Source organism: Rhinolophus sinicus, linkage group LG10 (assembly GCF_036562045.2).
Source record: "Rhinolophus sinicus isolate RSC01 linkage group LG10, ASM3656204v1, whole genome shotgun sequence".
NCBI classification, from domain to species: domain Eukaryota; kingdom Metazoa; phylum Chordata; class Mammalia; order Chiroptera; family Rhinolophidae; genus Rhinolophus; species Rhinolophus sinicus.
In genome coordinates this window covers 95693805-95718720 of record NC_133759.1, presented here as the reverse complement: position 1 = coordinate 95718720, position 24916 = coordinate 95693805, and the positions used below count along the sequence as shown (strand labels likewise).

General features: G+C 36.2%; 1 protein-coding gene and 1 pseudogene across 8 annotated transcripts in view; both read left to right on the top strand.

Annotated features, from left to right (window-relative positions):
* Positions 1-23063, top strand: part of RNF145 (ring finger protein 145) — a 47334-nt gene extending 24271 nt beyond the window's left edge. For all 8 annotated transcript variants that reach the window (XM_074313855.1, XM_074313856.1, XM_074313857.1 and 5 more), the window contains 7 exons: positions 4515-4750; positions 7260-7435; positions 11100-11240; positions 13892-14074; positions 17676-17823; positions 18796-19152; positions 21440-23063. In XM_074313855.1, the coding sequence (XP_074169956.1) occupies positions 4515-4750; positions 7260-7435; positions 11100-11240; positions 13892-14074; positions 17676-17823; positions 18796-19152; positions 21440-21826 (1628 nt within the window). In that variant the 3' untranslated portion in view covers positions 21827-23063. The remainder of the gene's footprint in view (positions 1-4514; positions 4751-7259; positions 7436-11099; positions 11241-13891; positions 14075-17675; positions 17824-18795; positions 19153-21439) is intronic.
* Positions 20713-20785, top strand: LOC141567389 (U4 spliceosomal RNA; annotated as a pseudogene).
* Positions 23064-24916: the final 1853 nt, after the last annotated feature.

The window sequence follows — 24916 nt, the reverse complement described above, 5'->3', positions numbered from 1 at the left end:
TCTGTGCATAGTGCCCTAGGAGGCCTGAGCTAGATTAAGGGAAAAGCCTCAACTTTAAATCAGTTTCAACGTTTTGGTTATTACGAGATTGAGAAGTATAACCTAAGCCAGCTAGGTTATTAGAAAAGTTAATGGATTTAACCTTAGGGGTAGGAGACCACTAATCTGCACAGAGTGGATTTTAAAAGACAGTAGGAGACAAAACATGTTGCTTTATGATTGTATCCTATGAGTTGGTATATTCAATAATGGTAACATTCAAGTATGAAAATATTTGCTAGGGTAGAAAGCTTGTAAAATATTCTCTTTTATTCTGTGATAGATGCAGTTTAGTATAAATCTGAAACATATTTCCTTAAATTGTTCATTTCAGTGGCTATGATGATCTATTTACTCAACTGAGATTCAGTTAATTACAAATAAAACAAAATCCATAAACTATTAAGTGGCATGTTTTCTTCTAACTTTGATTTTAAAGTAACTTTCTACTCCTTTTCTTCCATTCCACTAATGAACTTTTAATGAAAACTAAGTAATTTGAATATGCCATCATTTCTTAGGGTTGCAGCTTTCTTAGAGATATTTCTAATAGTGGAATTCTGAAATCCAAAGAGTACATTGAGATTTTGGTTTATTCGAATTACCACTTGGAATAGGCACATTGCAATAAACCACTTCCTGTTCTTTCGGAGCTACAACAGGAGAGATTTCCACTAACAGTACGACTCCTTCCTTCTTTCACCTAAAGAGGAGTCATCATCTTCTCTTAAAGAGAATCATAGCACATGAGTCATATTCTTCTATGTAAGAAGATAAATGAGGCCTGTAACCCCAGAACTGAGCACTGAATGTGCTGGCATAGGCTTGTGGGAATGTTCAGAGCTTAGAGGAAGTTTCCATCATGCTGAACAAGGAAATTTCAATGTCATAGCTGTGAGCACAATGAAAGTAAGATACGCCAGAAAGAAGGAAAATTCCTAACCATTCTTAGTATTCAAGCATTTCCTTAAAAGTCAAGAAATACTGCAGTTTTATCATGAAAACCGACTCCCGCATCACTCCTCCCCACCCTCAGGTGTTCATCCCCAGAGGCCTCTTCTTTCGACTCATGATCATTTCTTCCCTGATGTTTTCTCATTTGTCCCTTTCTGGAAATCCTGTTCATTGGCTAAGGTTTCTCCTACATTGAGCACCTAACTTTCTTACTGTTACATTTTTCTTTTCTCTACTTTTCCCCTTCTTTTAACTTTCTGAAATTTCCCAACTTTATCTTCCAACGCTTTTATTGTATTTTCTTGTTACAGATTTTTAATATCCAGGAGCTTGTTTTTATTTAATACTTTTACTATGATAGTGTTTTATTTCTTAGATATATTACTTACCTCTTTGAAGCTTTCTTCTGTTTCTTGCATTCCCTCCATTTCCTCTGAGATTTTTCTCCTGTTTGATTTGGTCTTCGTCTTTCATGGGACAGCAGTGTTTCTCAACCCGGCAGTAGAATCACCTGGTTATTTTAAATAAAGAAATATGCACACTGATGCCTAGGCCCCACCTGAGTCCGCTCAAACCATAAGTTTTACTTAAATATCTGGGAGTCCTTAACTGATCATTTATCCACAGTGTGTTATTTTGATTATAATCTCTTTAGGGCTTACCAATGGCTGTGTTTCACAGTTGATATTCAAGTGCGACTGGCTGTTTTTAGGGGAACTCCTAAGTGTAAGTGTTTGTAGGTCTTTTCACTTGGACTTGGTCAGTTTCTCCAAAAGAGGACTCTTACTGTCCCCTGTAGGAGAAGCCTATATCCTAGAACTGGGTGGCAGCAAACGTGGTAGCAGTGTTTGGAGATCTAGAGAGATCTCATCTTTTGGTGCAGATTTTTATTTTAGTCCCCCTTTTTCATTTGGGCACCTCACCTGCCCTGGACTGTGCATGGTGTCCAGGAGCCAGTTTCAGCTTCTCCAGAGAGCAAACTGTAATCATCCTCCCTGGGTGGGGGAAGCAGTAGGGAGTGGCCTGGCTAAAACCAGTTAATTGCCTGATGGTATGTCTTTGGTTTCTCTCCTATAACATGTTGACATATTTCACTTGGTTGGCCTCTCTTCTTCTTCTTCTTCTTTTTTTTTTTTTAACGGATTTTCCTCTTTTTTATGCCACTATGAATGTTTTTCACATTATTTGAATATTAGTTATATTAGTTCTTTAAAGCTAAAATTAATACTTTATGGGAGAATACTACATGAGTTATAACACAGTAGACTGTTAATAAATGTGTAAAAATGGTGACTGTTTTTCTATTCTTCTGTCAATAATATGGATAGAACCAAACAAAATCCCAAAGTATTGTTTTGCTTTTTATTGGCAAGAAGAAAGAGAACTTTACTAAATGATTCTTTTCTTTGGGGAAGGAATTCTAGGATTTCTAGATTTTTTTTTTTAAATTTATTTTTCAATTATAGTTGACATTCAATGTTATATTAGTTTCAGGTATACTGCATAGTGATTAGATATTTATATACCGTCTGAAGTGGTCACCCCAGTAAGTCTAGTACCTATCTGACACCATACTAAATGATTCTTAAATTAATCTGGAAGGTAACGTGTTCACGAATTTCCAAGATATTCTGAAAGGAACAATGAGAGGAGACTTGTCCAGTCAGTGAAATGGAACAGTATGGTACTGTCACCTGAGTAGGTCATTGAAAACAAAATAGTAAATTCCAACACAGACTCAAATATACAAAAGATTTGGAAGTATACTAAAGTGGCATTTCAAATTAATGAGAAAACAATTGGATGATTCCAGTAGCTAGATGTGAGACAACTGACTAAGCATCTGAGAAAACAATCTTAGATCTTTACTTTTTGTCTTATTGTAAAATATCAAATATGTTACTTTTTAAATTAAAGATTACTAAAAGAAAATATAAGTGATTACTTGTATAATCTTGAGTAAAAGAAGACATGTAATTAACCATGGCACCAAAGGCAGAAGCCATTAAAGAAAAGATTGATAGGTTTGACTACTTACAATAAAAACTTCTATATTAATAAGAGGAAAAAGCTACTAAAACATTCAGACAAATGACACATTGGGAACATACAGTTACATGGCAAAGGAGATTAATATCTTGATCACACAGTAGACGGCTATATGTCCTAGTAGAAGATTGGGCAAAGAAAATGAAGAAGCATCTCACCAAATACTTGCAAAATTTTTAATACGCTTATTTGTAATGTCAGTGCTACTGGTTATCAACACAATACAAATTAAAAGAAACTTAGGAGATATTCCTTGTCCTCTTCTTTAAGTTATTTTCATTGTTGGCACGTCAATGGGAAAATGGGGACGCTGTACCCTGGGTGTTTGGTTTCTGCGGTGTAGTCTGCCAGCATGTGTCAAAAGCCTAATAAAATGTTTCTTCTGACTCAGTTAATCCCACTTTTAGGAATTGAGTCTAAGAAAATATTAGGATATGTGCTTCAAGTAGTTTGTTTATACTAGGATGTTATACATGTACAAGCTTATTCATAATGAAGCTTTTTGTAACTATGAAATACTTGAAAATAGCCAAATGCTAATATTATGTCGTGTATACATTTCAGTATAACATATCATACAACTGAAAAAGTAACCATATATGTAACTTATATATATGTATTAGTGTGGCAAGATTTATGCATAATATGTATTAAATCAAAAAAGCCGGTTGTAAAGTGGTATGTAAATCTCATGTAAATCTCCACAAAGCATTTGTGTATATTCATGTGCATAGAAGAAATCTTAAAAGGTAACACATAATATGAATAGCTAAGTTGTATTGAGCACTTACTGAGTTTCAGATACAGTGCTAAGGCCTTACATGTAATTCTTCATTTAATGGACCCAAGATATAAGCAGTGGGTCATGGGATTGTAAGAGATTGAGGTTGTTTTTCTTTTTTTTTTTTTTTAACTTTTCTATATTTTGTAACTTTTCTGTAATGGTCATGTATAACCTTCTGTGAGATTTTGTTGCTTAAACTTTTCGGTTTTAACTTTAATTATTGAGTCATTTGGGAAGGCTTGCATGGGCCTGTAAAAACAATTAAAGATCAAAAACCTCAGAATAAATCTTGTTGGAGCATGATCTTGGACAAGTAGTTGTGTGTCTTGTATTTTGTGCTTTCACCTGTAGACCAGAAGAGTTAAATATTGAGCACCTTTGTAAAAGGAGCTATATGTACAACAGTAGTACATGAATTGTAATATCGACTTAGACATTTTTAAAGTTTCTCCGTATTATACATGCCATCTGGAATGTAATAAAGACCAGTGGATGTTTGTGCTGCTTTTTTCAACTCAGTCCTGTGGAATTGCAGCTCAAAATTCATAGAACATGTTAAAATTTGATCTAAGTGATCTTAATTAGACTTCTTCAAAACCCATGTCATCATCCTTATCAACAGCGATTTTTGTTTTCATTTTGTGGCTACCAAATCTCAAAATTAAATGCATTCTCCTTCCCATTTTAGGTCAATTGGTGGTGTGTACTTTATGCTCTTGTGTCATGAAAACGAAGCAGATTTGGCTCTTTTCAGCTCACATGCTTCCTCTGCTAGCCCGACTCTGCCTTGTTCCTCTGGAGACAATTGTTATCATCAACAAATTTGCTATGATTTTTACTGGATTGGAAGTTCTCTATTTTCTTGGGTCTAATCTTTTAGTACCTTATAATCTTGCTAAGTCGGCATACAGAGAATTGGTTCAGGTAAGACTGACAACCACACACAGGTAGATAAAATTCTACATAAATATTAACTGTATTAAAGATTTAGTTCACTTTTATTTCATGGTCTTGGTCATGGTAACGTCTTGTTTGACGGTGTCAAAGTAGCCACTATTTTCAACCCAAGTAGGAGCATGCGAGGTTCTTCGTTATGAAGTTCCATTGAGAGGCAGTAAGAGAAGTGGTGTCTCTGGAAGCAGACAGTCGGGGTTTGTGCTCTGGTGCTGCTGTTTACTAGCTGTAACCTGGGGATAGGCACTTAAGTTTGCTTATCTGCATAGTGGAGCTAATAGCAGTTGTACTTAACTCATAGGGAGATTTAAATGAGTTCAGTGCCAGGCAAACCATGTTTTTAGTATGTGTTAACTATTCTAATGAAGACAAATATAATACAGAATTAAATACCCACAGGTTAAATCTGGTTTTACCCCCCTGATTATAGTCGTATCGTGACTGCAGCTTTATCCCCCGTTTGCCTAATTTTTTTAAACTGAGAAGTTAAAATAGTTCTGGTCGATAATATGATGGATTGCATTTACATATAGTAATTGAACTGATTTTGCCAATATAATGTGCTTCTGTCTCCTACTTTTTTCAGACTTTGCTCTAAAACAAATTATTCCCAGACACAAACAATAGATATTCAGGAGATAAATATTTCCCTTTGATTTAATTGATAAGTTGCAGTATACTATATAAATAGAGCTTAAAACTGACATTGGTATGAAGAGTTGTTGAAATGGGCCTTCCCTCCTACCTCTTGACTATGTGTATATGACCCTACGGTCCAGGAAGCCCTCAGATTGACCAAACTGATAACTCCTAAGTGAAGCAGGGTTTTTCGTTGTTGTGGCCCCAGGGGCAGATTTCCCAGAAAAATTTTCCTAAGCTCTTGGCCTTAGCCTAATTCTACCTTCTTTCTTCATCTTACACAATGCTGAGCAATTCCTGAAAGTAGATCTTCCAAAGAAGAGGTTATTTTCTGTCTTCCTGAAGAGCTGCTTCCAGGGGGAAGGGTTGTGGTTGTACTCAGAGAAAGAATGACAAGTTTAATTTTTTGCATTTTTTCTTTGAATTCAATTTGGTGAGCCATCCTAGTTTGTAAGAAACAGTAGATATTGAGTAAGTACGATGGGATACTAACTTTATTTAATCACCATAAGACAAAGCCTCCAATTTTCAATGTCATGTTTATTACTCTCTTGGTTGCCATAAGATTCATGCATCACTAGGTGTCGTAGTTGAAAATAAATTATAGGTTATGAAATTCATGACCTGGAAAGAATTCGATAGGCAAGAAATGAAAACTGGCAGGTTTTTTAGCGATCTGTTTCTTGAATAGAAAGGAGGAAAAGTGCTCTACCTCTCAATGATCAGTTTGCTGCTAATAATACTTCTGTAACTAGTTGGACAATTTCCTTTTACCCCCAGTATTTTCTAGTTGGGGGAAGAGGTTAATCTTGACTAGATTTTAGAAAAAAAGCATTTGATTTACAGATGAAAATAATTTAAAATAACCTGCAAGTCAGTGTATCTCAACTTAATATTTAAAGATCTTTACCTACCAAGAAAGAGATACTGATTAGAAACCAGAGGAACCTGCAAGCCTATATCTTTTAATTTAAGATCTTTATAGTTTATTACAACATTCAGGTATCACATTGAGCGTTCTAGCAAGATTGCTTAGGTTAGAGCATGTAGCCCGCCTGGAGGGACCCGGTGGGGTTACCAGCATCTGGTTCCTGGCTTAGTAACTCCAGAAATGTGGTTACATCCGTGTTCTCAGATTATGAGACTCATTTGCATGAGAGATTGCTTTATTAAACTGGAAATCTAATTTACTGACTTATGGTAGATCAATAAAGTTTTTAGGTGTACCTTTCTATCCCGGTGTCAGTGTACTTGGCAAACCAAACTGAGAAATGTTGCTTGATAAATACACCATGGAAGCAAGGGGAGTTGATTTGTCTGGGGGAAAACTTGCTAACTATCTTTGCTTTACAGTAGAGTAATCTTCTCCAGTGATTATTCTGTCTCCCATCAAACTATTTCTCATCTATGACATAAATAAACCCTGAAAAATTCTTCCTTTTACATTTCATTTTTTCCTAGTCCCTCAAGAGATAATACTGCATCATTCATGCTAGTCCTGATCATTTTGATTAGATATGAGTCAGTTTACCAAGTCTCCTGGTACTGCCTTTGATGTAATTTTACTCTGCATGTGACTTTATTGTGACTTCATCCCTGAACTATTAGGGCAGTTTACTGTTGCTATTTGATGAGTGTGTGTCAAGCGTTAATAATGCAAAATCAGTAAGTTTTTAAAAACATGCTGTCTACTGTATATAGGTAGCTTTGACGGAATTTAGCTGAAACAGTCTTTTAATAAAAGCAATTCAGTTTTTAAGGACTTTAGATTAAACTGTTATGTTCAAAAGTGTTTATTGAAGTTATGCAAGATGTTTTCCTATCTTATTTTCTTATTCAGGTAGTGGAGGTATACGGCCTTCTAGCCTTGGGAATGTCCCTGTGGAACCAACTGGTGGTCCCTGTACTTTTCATGGTTTTCTGGCTTGTCCTGTTTGCTCTTCAGATTTACTCCTATTTCAGCACTAGAGATCAGCCTGCGTCACGTGAGAGGCTTCTTTTCCTTTTCCTGACAAGGTAATTAGTAAGAGCGTATGATACTACATCTAACCTTAGGAAGAGAAAAAACTTGGATCTAGGAGTAGTAAGTTTTGCAGATTAACTTCTGTCAGTCATGTTATAGTACTTCATATTTAATTAAGATAGGATTTTCATTCAGTGGCTGCCTTGGTCTGGCAACGCAGGGAGGTGCTAATATGTGGTCTACTTGATTGCACTATGGACCAAAGTGCGGCAAATGATTTGTGAGACGATACATACATAACACATTGTAAAAATAGTTTTTCAATTTCAAGTTAAATTATTGGGTCAATAAAAGAAAAATATGTCACTAAAAATATCTATTATTTATTGAGTATTTATGTGCCAGCCACACTACTACACACTTTTCCTCATATTTAATCTTTACAGCAATCCTGAGAGATAGGTGCCTTTATTATCATTACCGTTTTATGGCTGAGGAAACTACCAAGAGTAACTTGCCCAGGTGATACTGCTAAGAAAAGCAGCGCTTACACTTAAACCCCAACTGAGTTCAAACCCTGTGACTTACCTGTGTGCTTTCACTATGCCCTGTTATTTTGAATGTTTTGCATCAGTATTGAGATAGAGTCAAATATTTGGTGAAATGAGTGTATCATAGTACTTTACTGTTTAACCCAAAGGGCTTCTAAGACTTGGTTTTTTTTTTTTTTTTAATTTTATTTTATTAAATTTATTGGGGTGACAATTGTTAGTAAAATTACATAGATTTCAGGTGTACAATTCTGTATTACATCATCTATAAATCCCATTGTGTGTTCATAACCCAGAGTCAGTTCTCCTTCCATCACCATATATTCGATCCTCCTTGCCCTCATCTCCCACCCCCCACCCCCACCCCCCTTACCCTCTGGCAACCACTAAACTATTGTAAGACTTGGTTTTTAAGGTTTAGTTTAAAAGAAAAATATCTTAAGTCATTAGAGTCCTTTTTCCACTTCAATGTCTTTGCTATGAGCTTGTGCTAGATCCACATTTGTCATTTTTCCACTCTGAATATGAATCTCAAGCCCTCAGAATCTAGCACATGGGTATACATTGTCATTCCCTGGCCCAATGACACTTTAAAAGGCAAGAATGAAACTCTGTACTCTTGGAAGGTAAATATAGGTAAGTGGACAAAAGTCTTGAGTTTTGCTTAAAGGAACCATTGTTTCTCAGCAGTCCAAAATGATGGAACACTGCTCGCTGAGTGGTATAGGGAGTGACAAGTTTAAGGCAAATTTATGGTCCTTAAGGAGCATGTTATTTGTTTAAGATTGGAAATGTTATGCAAAGTTCAATATCAATAAAAATGTCATGTGACAATACCTATTTTAACAAAAAAAAGGAGGATAAACTTATTGGTACCGAGTCAGATTTTGTACTTTCTGAAAGTATCACTTTTAATTATTAAGTAGCGTCTATACACATGCAATACATTGATATCAGATACATTTCAATGGCCAATTTATTAAGTTTCACTGCTATTTACTTTTATGTAAATGTTACAGTGGAGGTTTTATGCAGAATTTTTAAATCCAAAAAGTAATTAAAAGAGAAAGAGATGAAATCCTGTGATGAGGTAATAACCTAAGTGTGGGATTGGGGTTGGTTGTGTTTTAAACCAGATTTGTTACCAGCGTTATAAAGCACAGTTAATGAGCTGTGAATGAATTTGGACTTGTTTACAACCTAAGAAATAATATTGAGACTTTTAGATGAAGCTTAGATATCTTGCCAAACTAATTTTTTTCTCTATTCCTTTTTTATGCATAGGATAGATTGCCCCTTCTTAAAATAAGAATGCTTTAATGTGAGTTTTAATATAGAAGTTCCCATATGGTTCTTTGGTTAACTTACATCTTTGTAAGTGTTCTTTGACTTCTTGATGCTCTCCTGTGCCGGGTTATATTTGTGTGTTGCCTTGCCAAAGAACAATTTATTTACAGAACGGAGGATTGCAAGTTTACCAGAATACCCAGACTAAACAAACGAACAAAAAGCGCACACAAACTGAGAAACAGAAAGAAAGTTCTTTTGCAGCTATAAAACAGAAACTAAAATCAGTAAATTATTTCATTGAAGCGAGACAGGAAGAAAAATTTTATAAATTTTCCAAACTCTTTTACTTCCCTAAAGCTGGGTTGAAACCTTTTGTTTTCTTTAGTATGCTCTCTTTTGAAAAATAGTACCATATTCTCTGCTAAAGTAAGAGAAAAAGAATGTGCTCCTTTTGAAATGTAATTAAATTATGCTGTTTGGGTGTAAAAGATTTCTCTGAATATGTAGACAAGAATATTATGGACTTTCAGTAAAATTTTTAGGTATTTCCCAATGAGAGTGAAGTAAAATTTTTAATATTATTTTCAACCATGATTTTCCTATTTTTAAATTACTGGACAATTTATTTAAACATATTATGGTTTCTCTGAGAAAAAGGTCAGACATTTTAGAAATTAGATTTGTAAGAAAGCCATAAAATTACTTATTCTTTTAGCTATCAACCGTGATCGATAGATATTTTGGTTTCTAACAGAAAACCAGACATTTTTTCTCATCATAATGTACATTTGTCTCCATAAAATTAGATATTTTCACATATTTCACATAAAAACTAACTTATAGGCAGTTGAGTAGGAAGGATGATTGTAGCAGGAGCATTGAGCTCCTCACACAGCGAAGGGCAGGCACTGATGCGCCTGAATGAATTCCTCATCCAGACAAATGATATTTTTCACTGAGATTCTCAAACTTAAGATACAGTGGTTTGAACGTTTCTTAGATACTGTGTGAATGCTAAATCCAAACTATTGGTACATAGTATTATATATATTTGCAAAATGCTTGTTAGTAAGTTAATATCTAATATGTTCAGTGAAGGTATTGAGTGTAATTCCATAAAATAAGAAAGAAAGTATTTCTAACCTTTAGTATAAGATCTTGGAGTTCTCCTTATAAGTGGTATTCATAGCAAACTTTTATGTTGAATATCAATATTAAAATTATTTTTAAATGATCTTGGGCTATATTCTTGGACATCCTTTTGAAATAACCTAGAATAAAATGCATTTATCTGAACCTAAATTAAATTAATTTTAAAGCATCAGCAATATGGAAGATGCTACTGTAGCGAGAGGAGGTGGGGGGGCTGCAAAGTCATCATAGGCCCTGCCTGGTAGCAGCTTGGTCACATAGGCAATTTCAGCAAGTTACCACATTAGCAATACAGCCTGGACAATTTGAACAGCCAGCATATTTCAGAAGGAACAATGGACACCTACACATTTCTTTTGAATATTATCATCATGTTAATTATATGTTTCTTAAGGTTTGCACAAGATATAAACCCTTAAGAGTGTTAAGGAGATAGATGATGCGTTTGAAGGAGATGCTGAATAAAAGTAAAGAGGACTTTGTTCCAGATATGGTGCTGTGTACTGAATATTTATGCCAAAGGGCTAGAAAAATGTAGGTGAGGATAACAATAAGAAGAATGGATTTAAAAATTAGAGTGGTTAGGAGATTTCATCTCAAATTTTGGTTCGGGTATTTTAATTAATGGGGATTGGATCAAGTTTGGTGATTATTTGAAAACTTCATATGTTTCTATTCCAAGTAAAACATTTTTATCTGTCAACATTTCTGCCTTTTTTTCTAGTATTGCTGAATGCTGCAGCACTCCTTACTCTCTTTTGGGTTTGGTCTTCACGGTTTCTTTCGTTGCCTTGGGTGTTCTGACACTCTGCAAGTTTTACTTGCAAGGTTATCGAGCTTTCATGAATGATCCTGCCATGAATCGGTAAGTTCTTTACTCTGAAGATCTCTAGAAACTTCAATCTTATATATAACTTGAAGTAATGATAAATTTTTTTGTTGATGAATTTTAGAGGAAATGGAATTTTGTGGAGTTTTGTTTTTTGTTTTTGTTCTTATTTTTTTGAACGGTTGCAACATTGGGATTAAAATACTATGAAAAAAATTAAATTCCCATGTATAAAAGATGTATTTTTATTCTATGTCACATAATTGCATATTGGACATTTTCTTTTCCTAGATTTATTTAAGAGATTTCTTGATAGCTTTTTTCCCCCCATTTGAAGTTCCCTATTGAAATCAGATTTCTGTATTTGATACTTCCTTACGTATAAAATCGAAGTTTCAAAGGATGCATTAATGGGAATGCAGAATAATCTAGTGGTTATTAAATCATTAAGATCAGGTATTGGGAAACCCTACTTGTAGAACATGTCATGATTTCTGTTATTTTAATATAGGAGTTTCATTTATATAACCTCTTCTTAAAGTGTTTAAATTTTATGAAATATTTTAGAATTAGTAGATGGTGAATACTTTGTAAATTGGGGAAATTTTTTTTTGGGGGGGTGTAAATTAGGTTTTCTTTATGACAAAATTTTAAAAAACCTGTGCTCCATAATCTTCCTGCCAGTCCCAGCCAACACCCTTGTAATAGAAAAAAGGGGGGGGGGGCGGGGGCAAGAAAGAAAAATAATTCATATATAAGTTCACAAAATTCATACTACTTACAAAGTACAAAATTAAAAGTGACAACTTCCTCCCCCTACTTCCCATTTCCTTTTCCCAAAGGTAACAGCTATAGATGGTTATTTAAATCTTTTTTTATATTCTCCCACTGTTCCCATGTTAAAAACTTTATCAATTACAGTTGACAGACAATATTATATTAGTTTCAGGTGTACAACATAGTAATTAGATGTTTATATAGTTTAGGAAGTCGATCACCCTGGCAAGTCTAGCACTCATCTGACAACATACATAGTTATTATAATATTATTTTTACATCCCTGTGATTATTTTAGTTTCTTATAGGGAAAAAAAGCATATATATTTACTTTTTGGTTCATTTCTGCATGCTTTACATACTGTTGTGCACCTTATTTTTTCACTTAATGTATTTCGATAGTTTTTTGTTGTTTTTTAATGTCAACACATACAGGTACATCTCATTCTTTTTGATGAAAGCATAGTATTCCAAAATATGGGTTTATCTCTTTGTTGTCTTTTTGCTGTTAAAAAAGAATGCTGTTATGAGTATCTTTATATATCTCTGTCTCTCTTTTTAAACCCTTAATTAGGAAAATTTCAGACTACGTTGAGAGACTAGTTAAATGAACCCCCGTGTGCCTGTCACCTATCTCCAATAATTGGGCCAGTCTCGTGTCATGTGTACCCCTATCAACCCCACCGACACTGCCCCCTCCTCCATAACCCTGGCTGCATTTGTTCAGAGCAAATCCCAGTTACAATATCATTTTACCCATAAATATTTCAGTCTGTAAATCTTTTGAGAAAACATAACTAAAATAGAATGTTTACTCCTAGTAACAGACAAATTCCTTGACATCAAATACCCAGTTGGTGTTCACATTTCCCTAATTATCTGCATTTTTGAAAACACTTTGTTTGCTCAGTTCAAGATCCAAGTAAGGCCCATATTGCAATTGGTTGACACGTCTCTTAAGTCTCTCTTTTAATATTTGTTGAAGATACCGGCTTGTCCTTTCGTTTTTAAGAGCGTGGATGTTGCTGACTGTGTCCCCATAGAACACGTTTCATCATTCACTACGTTTTCTCTGATTCCTATATCTTAACTTGGGCAGTGCATCCATAGGGTAAATTATCATCAGTAAGTTTATTGCCTTGAAGGGTATATATACTTTAAATTTATTAGCAAATTTTTCTCCATAAAGGTTTTACCTGTTTATATCTCAACATTAGTCTGCCCATTTTTTCTCACATTCCTTGTCAGTACTCAGGTCAGCAAACTTTGAAATATTTGCTAATTTGTAGTTTTGAAAAGTATACCTATCCTTTGCTCATTTCTCACTCATTTGTGAGAGTTCTTTATAAATCAAGTCAATAGGATAAAAGGTCGTAGGGCTTTGTATATTGTTTCCATATGGAAATTGAATTTAAAAAAAAATTTTATTTGTATCCTCTGGTTTTTATGGACTTTATGTCTTTTGGATCTTATGGTCTGCTTAAAGAGACCTTTCCTACTTCAAGATTATGAAGACGTTCACCTATGATTTTATCTTTTGTAATTGTAATATAGCTCATGATGTAAATATGTATAATGCAGTGGCTAGCTAAGAATGGTAGAAGTATCCGTATGTGGCTCATTAGCAAAGGCTCGTTAGAACACTTGTTTATCTTTAGAAGTTGCTTGTTTCCTCCTCGTTGTATGCTAAAATAATAACTATTATATTTTGCATATGTAGTGCTATATTACAACTGTATATATAGTATTGCATTGATGTTATATGATAAGTTAATATTCTGATCAGGTATTTTTCATCTAAAGTTCACAAATATGTAACAACAGTCTAAGCATTTAGATTATTTTCTGTTGGAATTAAATGAGATTCTGATTATTGTTTGTTGGTTTTTCTGAAAACGTATGCTTTTTAGGGGCATGACAGAAGGAGTTACGCTGTTAATCCTGGCCGTGCAGACTGGTCTGATAGAGCTCCAGGTTGTTCACCGAGCATTCCTGCTCAGTATTATCCTCTTCATTGTGGTGGCTTCTATCCTACAGTCTATGTTAGAGATTGCAGATCCTATTGTTTTGGCGCTGGGAGCCTCGAGAGACAAGTAAGAAACTTTCTAAAAGAAATTTGTGTAATATTCTTTACATGAATTTGTTGTCTGAAGATTTAGATAATGCTTAGAGGCAAAAAATGGATGAATAATTGGTATTATGTTTTACTTTTCTGTTTTTCCTCTCTCAAGATTCCTACACTTAGAAGTCACATCCAATGCCATGTAGTTACAAATCAACTTCTTCAGAGAAATTTAATACATTTTAAAATTAAGAATGCAGAGCTTAAAATTTAATCCAGTAAATATAGCAAATAATATATAATTTTATTCTGTGTGATGCTAACGGAGAGAAAGCATTGAGAGAAATGTAAATGAAAGAAAAAAATAAAGACTGTCAGGCAGTTGTAAAGATAGACAGCTCGGATAGCCTTTTAGACAGTTGCAACTTACTAAGGTTAGAATAGGGATTCTTTACACCTTATGGTACCAGATAAAATTTATAGCTGGATTTATGTTCATCTCATATTATAGAAATTTTCTTAAGGAAAAACTCCAACTATTACTTAGTTCTTTAAAATACTATTTTGGCTTATTGTAGTTTATATAAGGATATTCAATAAGGAATTGCTTCATATTCAGTGCCACTGTTTTTTTCCAGCATCTACCTACACTCTGATTATTGATTATTTGAAATACCTGCATTAATTGCTTCATTGGTCGTGTTTCATGAGGAGCGGACAGTCTTTTGGGAGATAGAATTTTGACAGCAGATTTTAAAAACATTTCAAATCAACATTTTAATTATAGTTCATCAGATTTATCTTTTTATCCCCAGATAAGAAACACTTCCAAGGTTCTTAGAAGCATTTACGATGTTGAACTCAATGGTGAACTCACTTAGTAGTCACTTAAATTGGATTGTTTTTGATTTAAGTACAATTACTATTTTGTCATCTCTAGCACTATCCTTTAGTATTAATAATTATTGTAATCAGCTTAGCATATATTAATAAGATTAATATAATACTATAGAAAGTTTGGAAAAGAAAGAAAAAATACAAAATTCCATGGCCATAAGATTTTTATTGAATTTTAACTGCCTAAATAAGGATGTTATGTATATATATGTTTGTGTGTATGTAATACAAAAATTAGACATAAATTTAAAACTGTATATAATGTGTGTACTTTTCTGTGTATGTGTATAAATGTGTGTGTATGTAAATACATACCTACTTCATATAAATAGGTAGCTTAATTTTGAAAAATACATTTAAAGTTTTAAGGTAAATTGCCCTATTGAAGAAAATGATTTAAAATTTATCACCTAACATAGTATAACTACTGTCACAGTAATTCCTTCCTGCCTGCCTTTCTTTAAAAAAATAAAGTTTTGGATCTCAAAGCAGAGCTGACAGGTTTACGTTTGTTCCTTAACTTCTGATAATAAAAATGTTTGGCAAGAAGTAATGTGAAACACTTTCCAAAAGTGCCTGGCTTTAATTTTTACCATAATGATAATTCACTTCCTTCTCTGAATTACCAATTATAGAGAGTCCCACACAGTGTAGCACTTAACTTCGTGTGGTTATATTTCCTTCCTCCTCTTTTTTTTTCTTGAGATGCTTTGCATAGATTTGAGAACATATTACAGATGCTGATATTTAATTAAAACAGCTTAATTTTGTTGCAGCCATGAGCTTTAAACTATTTTGATTGAAACCCACATTTCCTCATAATTATTTTTAAATAATCTGTGCATGTTTTATAGGAAATCATTAAATAATAATTTTAAGTCTCTCTGTTCTGTTTACATAGATTGTAATTTTGTTTGTAAGAGTGGGGAAAGCTGTTTGGGGCTCATGCTGATTTCTTTCTAGATCATTGTGTTAAAAAATTACTCCAACTTTGGCTTTTATTTACCCAGGAAATGGAAGTCTCTATTTTTTTCTTTTTTTAATCCTCAGTGGAGGTAATAAGGTCCTACATTATCTATTTGCTTATAAATTGGTTACATAAGGTAAATAGTTCTATAAGTAAACTTGTAAAGGGGAAATCACCCCTTTATTGCACACAAAGATTTTTCAAAGCTCTGTTTAAGGCACTTGTTGGGGAGGGCTTTTGTATATTTATTTATCTTTTAGAAGTTGGTATACAATCTGTCTTAAATTGGGGTACATTTAAGGAATGATCTATTAGAATATTACAATGTATGAAGAGGTAAACAAAAGAAAAAATTATGTTCCTTCTCTTTTTGCCATATCTAGGGGTCTCCTCCAGTGTGTGTATTCCACTATTGACAAGTAGGGTTCAAGTGGAATCAGAAACTGAAATCTAAGTCATCTTTTGATTTGTTGCATGTCTTAAAAGAATAAAGTTAGACATGTAACTATTGCCCTGTGAAATAACCATGATAACTTTTGTCCTGCTTACATCATAGGGCTTTGCACTTGGGTGGATAGATAAGCAAAGGTAGTGAAAGATGGAAACTAATTTGAAGAATACCAAGCAGAAATAAATTTCCAAGTTTTATTTGGCATTTACTTCAAATGAGCCTTTGTACTTAGGATCTGGCCTATATAAAGGAGTCATTCTTTTTTCAAGGAGTTCAAATTTGGGTGATAAGACTTTTATGTGTGTGTCAGATATATACATACATATATATAATATATGTGATACATAACGTATGCATACAATATATAATATTTAAAATACATATTTATAAATATCTATATAATTGAAATAATATTGCAATTTGGTGTATGATAGGTTGGTACAGGCGTTAAGAATTCTGAGAGGGTAGGTGATTCCTTGAGAAAGGGTTTATAGTACCTGTATAAATATACTTGTTTACTTGAGCTAGCTTAAAGGGTTTAGAGAAAGAGAGTGGAGTGGAGTGGAGGCTTGTTTTTTTCTGGGAGGACAGTTAATTAACTAACCATACTTGCTTATAGTGAGGAACAGATGTTGACAAGTTTGGACCAAAACATTGGGAGTGGAGGTCCTTAGATCCCAGGCCAGGAAGTTTAGAGAAGGTGTTGACAATTTTACACTAGTGGAGCTTTTGGAAGGTTGATCTGGCTGGCAGTGTCCAGGATAGATCAAGGGCTGGGAGAGGAGGACTAGCTAGTGGTTCTTACAGCGCCGTGGTTCATAGTGTTTCCCCAACCTCAGCTGACGTGAGGATGAATATACCTGCTCATCAGAGAGCATTCCTCCTGGTGATGCTGCACTCACGGGAGGAGAGATTTGCATCACAGGCTGGAGTGGATGGGGAGAGGATGGCATGTGACTTAAGAACACAAATTACTGTTAAAATTGTTAAGGTTTAATGCTACAAAAGGCTGAACACACTTTGAAAGCACTTGGACTGGGAATGAAACTGAAAGCAAACTATTGAGAAACAAAAGAATTGATGGTATTTGGCAGTTGACTAAATGTAGAGACTAAGAGAAAAAGATTGAGTCAGATGGCTTTGAAGGACCAAGCCTATGATATGACTTGCCCTGAAGTCTAGCACAGTGACTGGCGTGGAGAAGGGTGCTCAGTACAGTATTTGTGACATTTAAGCATGGCACAGGACCTGTTAGTTGCTAATGTAATTGTGCTACTAGGTGACAGGCACTCTAAAAGAATACTTTGCTTTCTCTAGGAGTTTATGGAAACACTTCCGTGCTGTGAGCCTTTGTTTATTTTTGCTGATATTCCCTGCATATATGGCCTATATGATTTGCCAGTTTTTCCACATGGATTTTTGGCTGCTTATCATTATTTCGAGCAGCATTCTCACCTCTCTTCAGGTAAGCCTTGAAGGGTTAATGAACTTTATATAATAACTGACTTTCTAATTTTTCCTCCTAGAAAAGGAGTTAAACTCTTTCAAGATTAATGATTATAAGTGGCCTATTTAGGTGTGCTTCCCACTCTCTTTACTAGAATACGTTACATTTATTTGAGCATAGGAGTCAGAAAGGAGGTTGTTAAAATACTAGACCTGTCTATGTCCCTCTTTTATTTTTTATCAAGATAATTAAACTTTGCAGTTTCTTCTTTTCAGAATGGTATGATACAGACATGTTATGTAAGTAACTGTAAAAGATTTTACAGCTCATTTGGAGCACAATTTTTTAGTATATACCCACTCAGAAATATCCACGGGTTTGTGATTGTGTGTGTGTGCGTGTGTGTGTGTGTGTGTGTGTAGGTGTGTAGGTGTATACACATACACACATATATATAACATGTTTGTATATTACAGACCCGATACATACTACACACACACACACACACACACACAAATACACCCCATATTGACCTGGAAATGAATCTTATTGAAACTTGAAGATGGATCTTTGCGGCCTGATTAGTAAGAAGTGAAAATAAATATAGCACTGGCAATAAAGATTTATTCATTGTTTCTTATAGAAGTAAAGGTTCCTTTAAGTTGAGGAACAAGTATGACTACAGAATTAGGAAAAGTCAGATAGAATTTTGATGGGTTTTGGCAACCTAGGGAGTAAGGGGAAGGGATGAGTCAGAGAAAACTAATTACTAATCAGAATCTTTTAGGGAAGTTATGTCTCAAGGTATGGCTTCCTGGTTTCTAATACCTGGATTACTGAGATCACCCCCCATTTTAATTGCATCATTGTCTCCTCTACATACTAACGTGGCATCCTATATGTATTAGCAGTGTGTTATTGTTTAAAGTCTATGAAACATGTTTCTTAGTGATCATATTGTTTTAATATACTTTTTTTTTTTTTTGACAGGTTCTGGGAACACTTTTTATTTATGTCTTATTTATGGTTGAGGAATTCAGAAAGGAGCCGGTGGAAAACATGGATGATGTCATCTACTATGTGAATGGCACTTACCGCCTGCTCGAGTTTCTTGTGGCCCTCTGCGTGGTGGCCTATGGCGTCTCTGAGACCATCTTTGGAGAATGGACAGTGATGGGCTCCATGATCATCTTCATCCATTCCTACTATAATGTGTGGCTTCGGGCCCAGCTGGGGTGGAAGAGCTTCCTTCTCCGCAGGGATGCTGTGAATAAGATTAAGTCGTTACCCCTCGCTACGAAAGAGCAGCTTGAGAAACACAATGATATCTGTGCCATCTGTTATCAGGTAACTGGCACAGTAAGAAGCCATTTGGGTGGGGCTCATGCGATGTATCCCTTGGGGCTTTAACCATATTAACTGGGTTCACGTTAAATTTCCAGGCAGAATTACCCCCTGGGTGCAAAGAAAGTGGGCCTCAGAAACTATGAGACCTGATAGAAGAATTTCCATTTTATTTCTAAATTAAGTTTTTAACTTAGTCCCTCAAATTCTAATTGATTGTTATTTTCAACATTGCTCACCCATAAACAAAGGAAAAACAGGTCAGGTGTACTTTATATTTTACTCCTGAATAAATTTGCACACACATACATATGTACTATCAAATATATACTATCAATCAGGAGTCAGCAACTTCTGAAAAGTGGTGTGCCAAGATTCTGACTCTTCCTTCTGGTATTCCCAAGGTGGGGAAGAAGTATTCATTTACTTTATGTAGGTGGAGAGAGTACATGCCCACTTGTGGGTAGATGGATATCTGAGGTGGGTACAAGCCTCTGTGTGGGGTGGGGTGCAGGCAGGTATGGTAGAGGCAACCAGTTGGTGGACCATTGCAGTTGGGCTAATGGCATCTTTGGCATATGTGCCATATATAGCTGATGGTTGCCTTTTATTAAAAATTGAAAGGTGGTATTTAAACCAGCTTCAAAATATAACAACAAAAAATAGGTTGAGAGTTTAGTCACCAGTCACCTGTGCAAGAGGAAGGTTGAGTAGCAGCTTGTACAGCTAAGCTGTGCTGTTGGAAGCGTGGACAGAAATGACGGCAACAGCAGAACTTGTTCCTTTAAAATCTCTCTTGGAGTGAGGGCTGGTGGAATAAAACTATAGATGGTGGCAGTGAGTTTACAGCGGGTATTCTTTCTCCAGGGCTGCTTTACATTTTACATAGGGTGTGCATGTACTTGTGTGTTTAGGACCATCTAAAATCAGCATTTTTTTCTAAGAGTAGATTGCAACTACAACTTTTTATTGTTACTAGAACATACTTTTGGGTACTAGCAGAATAATGTTTTCCAGGTTGGTTTTGTAAATGAGGGGACTGAGGCATAATGTAGATTCCCCCAAGTTAAGGGGTCATCATTTTAATCCTGCCTCCTTGGTGCTCGGTACCTCGTTGTACGCGGGTGCAAAGCACAGCAAAGACAGATTCATGGCACATCAGCGTCATCACGTATGTCTTAGTCTGTCTCCGGGATTGAAGAGTCCTTTTTTGTATTTCCTGTTGTCACATCACTTTTTTTGAGGTGCTCGAACTACCTGCTAATACCACACAAAAAAATGAAAGTCAAAATGCTTAAGTTCCCAGCTGGCTGCTTTTCCTTGGATGGCTTTCTGCTTAAAAGTTGACTCCCAGGTGTTACCAGCTCTTGGCAAGGAATTTCTGTGATAGCCACAACTCCTTGTTTTGGGACTTTAAACAAAACTAATGGTCGAGTCACCAAATGTATGTTCTTAAATTTAAACTTCATGTCCTCAGCCGTCCCTCCCCAAATATATCTTCAGCACGAATATTAATGCAAAGCATACCACCTCATGTTCCAGTGGTTATTGAAATCGAGTGTGAGCTTTGCACAGTGGCAGCATCGTAGCCAATGAGGTTTACCCGAGGCGCGATTATTGCTAATTGAAATCGAGTGTGTATAAAAGTCACGGGTGGTTTGCTGTAAGTGTAGATGTTGCTGTCTTCAGCTTCCTGGTTCCGTAGGTCTGGGTGGCCCAAGAATATGCGCGATCCCAAACCCTGCAGGTGATTCCGATGCAAGCTGAGAAACGCTGGCTTATACAGACCGTGTCTTGTAAATCGGATGTGTGCCTGGTCCCTAATGAATTTCCACTTCCTTGCCAATACCCTGGTGGTACGTGGCTGATTTTGTGTCCTTGCTGATAAGCTCATCATGGAATAATCTTCAACTGTTGAAGCATAGCTGGAAAAGTCCTGTCTTCATTGCATTTTCTGAGGTTCTCATGTACTCGAGCCATCCTGATGGAGACCCAGAAATCATACTCTGCAGTTGTGTAACCCTCATGTGGCATAAAAAGCGGAACCCGTTAAGAAGGTGGTTTCTTCCTCGAATTAGTCAGTGGTTCTTGCATTATTTGTATAAAGGGGTCTCTGATGACAAGAGCAATAATACTAAAATATAAAATGAGTTTCATTCCAAGATCTGTATTACAAATTTTCTATGAGTAATTTGTGGGAAAGAAAGGTTACAGCTATTACTTTTGGGGGTAGCAGCAAAGATTTTAGATAATAGACACTTAGGAGGTATCTTCTTTTCCTCCCTTTTAGGACATGAAATCTGCTGTGATCACGCCTTGCAGTCATTTCTTCCACGCAGGCTGTCTCAAGAAATGGCTGTATGTCCAGGAGACCTGCCCTCTGTGCCACTGCCACCTCAAAAACTCCTCCCAGCTTCCAGGGTTAGGGACAGAGCCGGTTCCACAGCCTCATGCTGGAGCTGAGCAAAACATCGCACTTCAGGAAGGTACTGAACCCCCAGCTCAAGAGCGTCCTCGAGGGACTGGGATGCAAGACGGTTCTAGGGACAATAATGAGTGCACTGCCAGCAGATCAGATAGCCAGGAAGGGACTTGTGAGCCCAAGGAGTATCCTTCTAGTGCAAAAGGCGGAGCATGTCCTGTTGAGGTCAGCCCAGAAGAAAAGCAGCAGGAGTAACGCTGTGGAACTCTGGAGGGACGTTCACTCCCAATGGACTTTGCGCTCAGATTTGAGGAATGAAGTAGGTAGGAAGTGATTAGGGAGGAAACTTGACATTCCATGGATCTAATCCAGCAGTACTGTCAGTGGAGACCACCTGCTTTCATGCCCTTGACATTGTGGGAGAAATTTTGCAATGTATGCTAATCAAAATGTATTTATATATCCTATGCTGATGTTCCGTAGAGGTTTGCCAAGGAAATTCAACCTCAACAACTTCAGAACTGCCCCTGATCTGTAAGGGATAAGTAAAATCAGACTTGAGTGTCTGAAAGGGGCTAAAGAAAGGAGGGTAAAGAGCATAAGGACAACATGGGAAGAAGCAGGCAGAGGTGGAACTGACGTTTCGCTTCTGTGGGACAGGAGCCTTCTTGTCACAGAGTATGAGTAGTGACCCACCCCTTTTTCCACCCATTTCCCTCAGTTAATGGGAACTCATTCGGTGATTATTGAGTTTTGTACAGCACTGATGGAAATCAAAGATGTCAAAGGGTTGATTGTATTCCGAAATTGAAGCACGCTCATACTTGGTGTGTGCTTTAGGGGAGGGGTGGGTGGGCACTTGGGCCTTGCGGGTGCATTCATGTAATCTGAGACTCCTGAATTTTCTGATGGAGTCCTCAATATTTTGATGTATATGAGATTTTTGTTAATATTTGTATACTGTGTTGGCTGTGTGAAGCAAACTAAAACTCTAATGAACACTTTGGAGTCCACATTAGTGTGGGAGGCCAAAGTGGGAAGGGCTTTAGGGCGCTGATAAAGGCCTGACGTGTACTTTTCAATCCTGTGTAATGTTTAATTCTTGCAACTGAATCAAAACAGTGTTAAATTATGGCAATATTTGCACTTTGGGAATGAGTACATAACTGTATGATCACACTCTGCAAATGCCACTTTTAAAGCTGTTAATAGACTTTGCACCTTTTCTTTGACAAGGATGTGTCATATTTAAATTTTTACATTCATCATGGCTATAGGTAGAACTGGGGGGGAATGTAATTTTTTTATGGGAATTTTGATATGAAAAGAAACTAGTCATTTATTTATACAATAGGCTTGGCTCCAAAAGTGTTTTTCAGACTTGGTATTATTCCTAATGTGGGATGTGACTTTATTTTATTTTTAGTAGCAAATTTGGATGTAGACTGACAGACATAGCTGAATGTCTTAATAAATTTAAATTTGAAGATAACTGTTTTCTTCCTGTGATTATTATTGTTATAAAGTGTTTTGTTGAAATTCTACTCTTAGGAGGTTTTTTTTTTATCCAGCTGGGCTTCTTATATTTTGGTCCCTGTCAAAAATGCCCTGTAGATGGCAAAACATTTTGATTGGAAAGGGCCAATCCTGTGAAGTCTTCTGCACCAGTGGCAACTGACCTAGCTCTGCCTCAGAATCGTCTGGGAAGCTTTTTAAAAAATTACACTATTTTGAACCCCACTTCAGACCTACTGAATCAGCTGTTGGGGGATGCCTGAGAGCGTGCATTTCAGAGCTTCTGGGGTGATTTTACCCAACGGAACTGACACCAGCACAATTTTACATTTAGAAAAGAAATGGCTCGAGTAGAATTTCTCCCCAGGTAGAGCTGGAAGTTTCCCACCATCCTTGTGAGTCAGATTAGGCAGAAAACAGAGCAGATGGCTCCCTCTAGTGGTAGTCAGGCTGTTCACAGACCTAGCTGTGATCTCTGATTTAACAAACGTATTTTCAGCCTTTGTGTAAAAGGTACATGTTCGAATAGTAAACTTTTAGGTGCCTTTTTTGAAGGCGTAAAACTGCAGACAAAGTGGCATAAAATTGCAGATAAAGTGAAATCATTTATGGCATGGTGAACTTGGCCAACCTTTAGTATTGTTTATACTTCTGACCAAAGAACTCTCATATAGACTAAGGAAAAGTACTCAGATGTCTTAATAAAAGTAGAGACTTCTTTGGCATCAAGTTTCACTTATAATACACTTTTTTATCTCCTAATAGCACAGAGACCCCAGCTCTGTTTAGCAAGTCAGCTCAGCAGCCTGGTCGACAAATAATACTATCAGTGTGTATCCTTTTGTTTCAGTCAGGAGAACTATCTTGTGTTGTAGTAACGACAGAGGTTTATGTCTCACACACATTGCATATGTGTCTGTTTGCAGGTTGGCAAGGGTGCTCTATGCAGTGCAGACACTCAGGGATCTACGCTGATGGAACAGCCACTGAACCTTGCTGATGGTCTTGGCAGAGAGAAAGGGCTCTGGAAGGCTGTACGTTAGCAAGGGCGTGCTCCTCCCAGCAGGGGGTGCCTGTCCCTTCTGCTTACCACCCTGTGGCCAGAGCTATGACCCCACCAGCACAGGAGGATGCAGTTCAGTCTTTTCTTCTGTGGCCTAGAAAGAACATACTAGCAGTGCTGATGATGACCACACCTCAGTTGAAGCAACACCCAATTTTAGGAGCACAGGTGTGAATGGTTCAAAATATATCAACTGAGAACCTCTGACTTCATTTGTTCCTTGTAATATGCTGGGATGGTAGCATTGTATAATGCCATCTGTCTTTCAAATTTCTGTTTTTCAGCCATTTTTGTAAGTTTCCAACATACTGCCCGACTTTTAACCTAAGAAGAACACATGAAGTTTAACTACCTCATTTGTACTACTGAAGAGAAAACAAAAAATTTAGATTTCCCTTCTGTTATACTTGATCAAATTAAGTGAGAAACTATCACATCCTTATGAGCCCTTTTTAGGCCACTTTTCCTGTCCACGTAATGATTTCCACTATTTTTCAGACAGTGTGTATATATTTTCACCCATGATCACTTTTTTCTCTTAAAAACTTTTTATCACCTTATGAACTTGGACACCAAAGTTAGTACTAAACAGTCTCAACAGTCATACTACCGTGTTTCCCCGAAAATAAGACCTAGCTGGACCATCAGCTCTAATGCATCTTTTGGAGCAAAAATTAATATAAGACCTGGTCTTATTTTACTATAATATAAGACGGCGTATAACATAATGTAATTAAACATAATACCAGGTCTTATATTAATTTTTG